Source organism: Talpa europaea (assembly GCF_964194135.1).
Source record: "Talpa europaea genome assembly, chromosome: 12".
Taxonomy (NCBI): Eukaryota; Metazoa; Chordata; class Mammalia; order Eulipotyphla; family Talpidae; genus Talpa; species Talpa europaea.
In genome coordinates, this window is record NC_140079.1 from 84204059 (window position 1) to 84211892 (window position 7834).

The following is a 7834-nucleotide window of genomic DNA, read 5'->3' on the forward strand; positions in this document are numbered from 1 at the left end:
TAATATAGAAAACTCATTTTAGTCCATAATGATGCAGAAGTAATATTTTGCTTTTATGATTTTTTAACATAAAACCTCAAGATCAAGAAGTGTTTAAGTGATGAAAAGATTTCCAAGATGAATTATAAATCAGCAGGAAGAGGGCTAGACTTTTATTTATCTCAAAAAGGTAAGAATTTTAATGATAGAACTTTTATTTGTAAATTATTGCTTACAAATGATCTAAACTATATAAAAATGTACAACTGTATTTAAAAAAAATATAATTAGGATTTTAATGTACTGCTGAATTTGGTTGCTAGTATTTTACTTAGAAGTTTGTATAGTAGTTGTTCTTGGGCGTGAAGCAAAACCATGAACAGCCTATGTTGCCACTTTTGCGATGTCATACTTCCTAGGTTCACTTTCAAGGCCTGGTCTTGGTCTGTCATGGCAACTGTCTCCAACTGCGCCCCGCTGGCCTCTCTCTTGAGCCTGACCTGTTGACTAGACCCGTGTCTCTCTCTCAGGAGTCTCACTATTCACTCTGTTTTGTTTTTTTTTTAGATTTATTTATTTATTTATACAAGCACTGGGTACAGTCAGAAGCGCGGGAGGGTGAGAGAATTCACCAGAGCCAGAGCGGGGAGCAGAGCAGGCAGAAGGACCGAGGTACACTGCTGAGGGGAGCAGCGGGCGGCAGGAGACATCTGCGCGCCATGTGGGACCCTCCTCCGGTGGCCGGGGAGCAGCCGGGGATCGAACTGGTGCTGCAGAGGCTACGGGCAGCTTCGCAACCCAGCGCTCAACCACTGCGCCACTGGGGAGGCCCTTTTTGTTTTTTTTTAAAGATTTATTTATTTATTTTAGACAAGAACGGGGTAAAGGCCAGATGTGCGGGAGGGTGAGAGGATTCACCAGAGACAGAGCGGGGAACAGAACAGGCAGACTAATGAAATACACTGCTGAGGGGAGCAGCGGGCGAGACAGGAGAGGTCTAACTCGCCCTGTGGGACCCTCGCTGGCCAGCTGGGATCGAACCAGTGCTGCAGCAGCTACAGACAGCTTCACAGTGTTGCGCTCAACCATGTGCGCCACCAGGGGAGGCCCATATTCACTCTGGTTTTTTAAAGATGCTCAGTATTCTCCTTTTCCTTAGTAAAAATCTCCCTAGTATGTTCTTTATCTGCTGACTCTTTTTCCTCATCTCTTAGCCCTGTCTACATCCCTTAGCCCAATCTCACCCCTCTCCTTCTGTTGACCAATCAATGCCACTGTGCTCATCTTATTAAAGAAGAACTAGGTATATTTATTTAAAAAGTTAAATATGGTCTAAATCTTGGAAATGAAAAAGCAAGAATAAAATAAACAAAATGCCGCACCAAGGACAAAGTCCTCTATTCTTCTAAATAATGCTTAGAGAAAATAAAATTGCTTTCAGGAAATTGAAGTAACTTAATTCAAACTGAGACGGATGGGATGGTTGGAGCAAAAGTTTCTTGAGAGAAAAGGAGTCAGGGATTTCATATTTATATTTAGCTTTCAGAGATGAAGGCTGTACACCAACTCTGGCCACTCATGAACCAAAGAACATTGTTCTCACAAGCCCTTCCTCTCGCACCCTCCCGCGTTTCTGACTGTACCCAGTGCTTGTATAAATAAATAAAAATAAATCTTAAAAAAAATAATAAAATAAAACTCATTTCTTTTTTTTTAAAGATTTATTTATTGATTGATTGATTTATACATACATACATACAAGCACTGGGTACAGTCAGAAGCGCAGGAGGGTGAGAGAATTCACCAGAAACAGAGCGGGGAGCAGAGCAGGCAGAAGGACCGAAGTACACTGCTGAGGGGAGCAGCGGACGGCAGGAGAGGTCTGCGCGCCATGTGGGACCCTCCTCCGGTGGCCGGGGAGCAGCCGGGGATCGAACTGGCCTAGCAGAGGCTGCGGGCAGCTTCGCAACCCAGTGCTCAACCTCTGCGCCACCGGGGAGGCCCAAAACTCATTTCTGTCTCTCTCCTCTCCTCACTCCCAGAGCATAAGTGTTCCAAGGTCAGGAACTTAGTTATAATCACTGCTCTAGGCCCAGAGCTGATGATGCCAAGCGCATCCCAGGGACTTTCTCAGTCCTTTTTGTTTTCTCCTCTGACTGGATAATTTCATAGTTCTGCAAATCAGATTCTTTCTTTTGCTGGGTCCGTTCTGCTGTGGATGCTCTTCACTGCAACTTGTAATTCACTGTATCCTTCAAAATTTGCTTGGTTTATTCTTATTTCTATCTTGTTAAACTTCTCATTTTATTCATGTCTTATTTTATTGATTTCATGGAATTGTGTTTTCTTGTGGTCTACTGCGAAGTTCCATTTTGGGGGCTGATGACGAGAGGCTGTCATGCTCCTTCCTGGTGTTGTTTTCTAGACCCCCCTGCTCCTAGAGCTTGTGCATTGCAGTCTTTGAAGTAACAACCACTTCCCACAGTCTTTACTGGCCCCTTTTGGAGAGAAATACCTTCCCAGAGCTCATCTAGGGCTTTTGAGTGAAGTGCTCAGTTGACCTCTGGAGGCGCTGGCTATGCGCTGCTTGCTCCCTCTCATGGCGGAATCCTGGATGCCTCAGGCCGAGTGCTGACAGCTTCCCTTTTGCTTTCCTAAGGCTGCAAGGACTGGGTGACCTTTCTGTGCATACTCACCAGCCATTAGCCAAAGTTCATTTCTGCTGCCATGGGGAGTGCCACAGGAAGCTGGCACAGAGTGAAGGTGCGCCCCCCAGCTGGGGCTAGTGGTCCACTTTCTCCATGATGTTGCCTCTTCTGGACACTAAATGGAATCATGTCTTTTGCATCTGGCTCTTTCACGTCTAATAGTTTTGGTGTTTGTTCGCATTAACATGTGTTCTTAGTTTCTTTGTAGTGCTGAGCAGTAGCCCACCATGTGGATAGAGCACATTTGATCCTTTCAGTTAAGGGCTGTCATGACTAAAGCTGCTATGAACCTGGGTGTGCAAGTCTGTGTAGACATGGTTTCAATTCTCTAACTATGGAATTGTCATAGTTAAGTGGATGCTTAATTTTTAAAATAGGGTAACTATTTTCCTAAACTATTTTTCATGCCATCAGTAATACACAAGGAGGTAGCCTTTCTTTGGGTCCTCTCCAGCACTTAGGACTGGGTTTAAAAAAATTTTTTTTAAAGATTTATGTTTATTTATTTATGCATATAAGAACTAGGGTGCAGGCCAGAGGTGGGGGGTGAGAGGATTCACCAGAGACAGAGTGGAGAGCAGAACAGGTAGATTTACTGAAATACACTGCTGAGGGGAGCAGCAGATGAGACAGCAGAGGTCTGCTGCACCATGTAGGTCAGCTCCCTGACCAGGGATAGAATTCGTGCCCCAGTGGCTGGTGAGAGCTTGAGAGTGCTGAGATTTTATCCCCTGCACCACCAGGGAGGCCCTCAAAAGAAATTTTATTTGCTTTGTCTCATTGAGATAGAGAAAACAGATTTTGCTGATATTTTCTCCAAGTGTGTGGCTTTTTAATTTGATAACATGTAAGGCTGTAATTTCCTTTGCCAGACATGGCTTGTGGGAAAACCACCAGCATATTATTGAAAGCTTTCTCTGCGTGGAGGTTAGTGCTCGAACCCTCACCCCAACTCTGTGAGGGGGTACTCTGTGGCTTCCCTTGTGCAAATGAGGAAATTCAGGTGAAGAGATGTCAACCTGCCAAGGTTACACAGCTCAGAACAGCTAGGAAGGGCCTGGAGTCCAACTAGCCAGTGCTCGGAATGCAGAGCTGGGCCAGACCTGGAAGTAGCAGTGCCCAGTAGCCTGGACTGATAATCCCAGCGGGTTGGTTTTTGTCAAGTGCCACCGCACCCCCTTCCATGTACAATTTGCCCCAGCCTAGCTACTACCAATTATGCTAATATTCTAAAACCTCAGCGTTCATGTGAGAAGTGCAAAATCTGGCATTGGTGTCAAGGTCTGTCCTTCCACACTGGCTCCTGGGGTGGGAGGTGGAGTCTTCATAGAATACTAACTTTCCATGGTGCCCATCCCCCTCCTGGAGCAGAGTAGTCCACGCTAAGGACAGAGGCTAAAAATAACCGCGGTCTTTAAAGAGTCCAGATTCCTGACATTACAGAACGATCTTAAGCACTATCTTCTCAGAATCAAATATTAAAAACATGGAAAGTGGATATCCTCTGGTGTTAGCAGATGGTGAAGCAGCTCCTGGGTCAATAATTTTATTTACCTCCATTTCAGAGTTAAAATTCTATTTTCTTAGTGAAAACTTTTTTTTTTTTTTTAAGATTTGTTTATTTATGCAAGCACTGGGTACAGTCAGAAGCATGGGAGGGTAAGAGAATTCACCAGAGCGGGGAACTGAACAGGCAGACTGATGAAGAAATATACTAATTCATTGCTGAGGGGAGCAGCGGGTGCGGCAGGAGAGGTCTGTCGCACCATGTGGGACCCTCGAACCAGCGCTGCAGAGGCTGGGATCGAACCAGCGCTGCAGAGGCTGCGGGCAGCTTCGCAGCCCAGTGCTCAACCGCTGCGCCACCAGGGGAGGCCTAGTGAAAACTTTTTTAAGACAGTTTAAGCAGAAGTCCAGAGTTGCTTTTCTTAAAACATGGAAAATGTAAATTTTCTGAAATTTTAGAAAACCCCAATATATAAGCTATTCAGAAACAAGTAAGTGCTGACAATCACAGCCATGATCTCTAGATACCTGCCTGTTCCAGGTGTCACCGAAGCCTTCTGAAGGTAGTTTGCCCTTCACAGGCCCATAAAGAGCACCATCACCCCACCACAGGGGACTGGGGTGGACACAGTCCCCTGCAGGAAGCGGCAGAGCTGAAATGTGAACACAGGTTCCCAAGTTATTGCAGGATTATGTCTGCTCATAAAATTAAACTTTCTTTCAGAGAAAAAAGAAAAACTCAAGTATCAGCAAAAGGAAAAACTCAACATGTGGATCAGTAATATGTACATCTTTTTTGTGAATATACTCTTCCAAGCACATAAACATGAAGAAATACTCAAGGAGAAAATACAGGAAGACAGGCTACGGATTGCAGCGATGGCCCAACAGAAGAAAATTGAAAATGATGAACTGGAAGAAAGGTAATGTGAAAAATCAGTTTCTTCTCTCTCCAGGAATTCTTTTATTTTCTCCTCTGTTCCCCAGCTACCAGAAGCTGCAGGCCCAAAAGCTATCATTTAAAACAGACTACCTGTTAAAGGGGGCCTTCCCTCTTGTGGCACTGAGAGCCTTCAGAATCCTGCCTGGGCCACCTTCTCTCTCCTGGTTGTTTAGGCTCACATCAAGAGTCAAAGAAAGGTGGGGGGGGGGGGAGCTCAGCGTGACAGCATCTGACTCCACATGGCAACAGAGGCAGTGGCTGAGAGGCCTGAGAGCTAGTCTGCCTGGTTCAAGTCCCACCCCCAGCACTTAACGCTTGGGCGACATGGGGCAAGGTCCATCACTGAGCACCTCAGCTTTCTCATCTGTACAGTCGAGACAGCACATCATAAACTGTGAGGATTAAGTCAAGCGTCTAGAACAATTCCTAGCACAGAGTGAACACCCAGAACATCCTGCACACTTACCTTTCTAGAATTGCTGTCAAGGCTCAGTTCCACACAGGCAGGTCAGTGTGGACCACAAATACCTGTCCCCTGTCAAGTGCGTAATGAGCCTGTTGACCCAGTGAAAAAAGCATTAAACTGCTTGAGGAGAAAGACCACAAGGGATATTTTAAAGGCCACTTGCTAATTGCTAGACTGCTACAGAGAAAAGTGGTTCACAAATCACTTTAGATATATGGAACCTCTATTTGCGACTGTCTAGCTATGGCATTTCTCAGGAAAAAAGGATGACAATTTATAGTTTTGTTTACAAAAGCAAGTTTTTAAAAACCAAGTATGGACTAGTTTCTGGCAAATACTGCATAAAAACTGGCTTTGAAATTTAAAAAAAAAAAAAGACAAAAACCTTGTGTTTGTTTCTCATGTTAGGCTGAATAACCTGAGAGAGGAAGAGGCCAGAAGGCAAGACTGTGAGCTCGACATCACTACGTTCAAGGAGCCGGTGAATGTCTTGTCTTCAACACTCACACTGAGCCCCCCGAAAGAGGAAACAGTGGTGTCCCAACCCAGCAAGCCTGTCTCAATCAGGAAAAAGAAAAAGTAGAGGTTACTGGGTCTGTCATTGAGCCACAAGTACAAGCTGATGTAAAAAGTCTAGAACTATAACAATTTTCCTGGTTAATAAAATTGTTTTCATTTGACTTCTTAGTGTTTTTGAAACACCACTATGTGGGCTCACTGCTTTCAAGGTTCTTCTGTGGTTGGGTCACTGAAATGCTTATGTTCTGAAAACTGAGCTGAATGAAAATAAATGAATATGCATATTAAATGTGGCTATTAAGGTTTTTTAAAGGAGTTAGCTTTTTTTTTTAAAAAAAGATTTATTTATTTATGCATACAAGAGCTGGGGTACAGCCCAGAGATTCAGGGGAGTGAGCGGATTCACCAGAGACTGAGTAGGGAGCAGAACAGGCAGATCCATTGAAATACACTGCTGAGGGGAGCAGCGGGCAAGGCAGGAAAGGTCTGCTGCACCATGAGGGTTTCTCCCTGGCTGGGGATCAAACTCGTGCTGCAGAGGCTGCGGATAGCTTCATAGTGCGGTGCTTAACCCCTTGCGCCACCAGGGAGGTCCTAAAGAAGTTAGTTTTTTAAATTTATGCATACAAGAACTGGGGTGTAGGTCAGAGGTACAGGGGGATAAGAGGATTCACCAGAAACAAAGTGGGGAGCAGTACAGGAAGACTGACTAAAATACACTGCTGAGGGGAGCAGCGGGAGAAACAGGAGAGGTCTGCTGCGCCATGTGGGTCAACGCCCTGGCCAGGGATTGCAGTGGCTGCTGATAGCTTCATAGTGCTTAGACTTAACCCCTCATGCCACCAGGGAGGCTCTGTTAAGTATGTTCTTAAAAAAGCTCAGTATTTGGAGATTGGTGATTAAGTTTAGAAACTGATGAAACCAACTGTTTCGTGGGAATGGAGGAAGTTCGTCTAGACTCGCTCCCCAAGTCCAGAAGACCTTCTTGGCAAGCCCACTGTCCTGCCTCTGCTCTGGCTTCTCCCCTGGCATTTCCCACTAGCCCCACAGCAGTAGCACCGGGTGGCAGCAGGATGAGTTATGGGAGTGCCCTTGGTAGTTAAATGAAGACTTAATCTCTGTTAAAAAAACATGGCAGCTAATAATTTAAGAGTAACCACCAAAGCATAAATACACAACATGTAGCTTCCAAACTAGCAGGATGAAAATTATCACCCAACATAAAGTTGGGGAGGGAAAACAAAAGAATGGAAACAAAAAATACAACAGATGGTGGGAGAATGCAAATATACCAGAAATTACAGGTTATTTAACTTACCTTATCCGCCCCCCAGAAATTAGACTGGATTAAAAAAATCCAAATTCACTTCAATGTTAAAGGGAAACATCTTAAAACCATGTAGAAAGGATGAAACTAGATATGGGTAAAGATGTACCAGGAAAATTAAGATGACTGGACTAGCTAGCCATATTAAAAACAGGTAAGAGTTTTTAAAGCAAACATTTATATAAAAAAATGATAAATGGACCAACACCAAAAAGTGATATTATTCCTATGTTACTTGAGAAAGCTGACAAAATTACTGGGAAGAAAATTATAAAGGAAAAAAAGGACCAGGAGGACAACCATTGAGTAAGGATACAGATAATTTAAGCAATGAAACTAAAAAGTTTGACACAGCTTGAGAAAACAGAATAAACTACATTTTAGGT

The 7834-nt window shown here is 44.1% G+C and overlaps 1 protein-coding gene across 1 annotated transcript in view; it reads left to right on the forward strand.

Annotated features, from left to right (window-relative positions):
* Positions 1–6185, forward strand: part of RSPH10B (radial spoke head 10 homolog B) — a gene marked incomplete at both ends in the record, with an annotated part of 28817 nt that extends 22632 nt beyond the window's left edge. Inside the window, 2 exons of the mRNA XM_084250180.1 lie at positions 4918–5116; positions 6011–6185. Coding sequence (XP_084106306.1) covers positions 4918–5116; positions 6011–6185 — 374 coding nt within the window. The remainder of the gene's footprint in view (positions 1–4917; positions 5117–6010) is intronic.
* Between the last annotated feature and the right edge of the window lie 1649 nt (positions 6186–7834).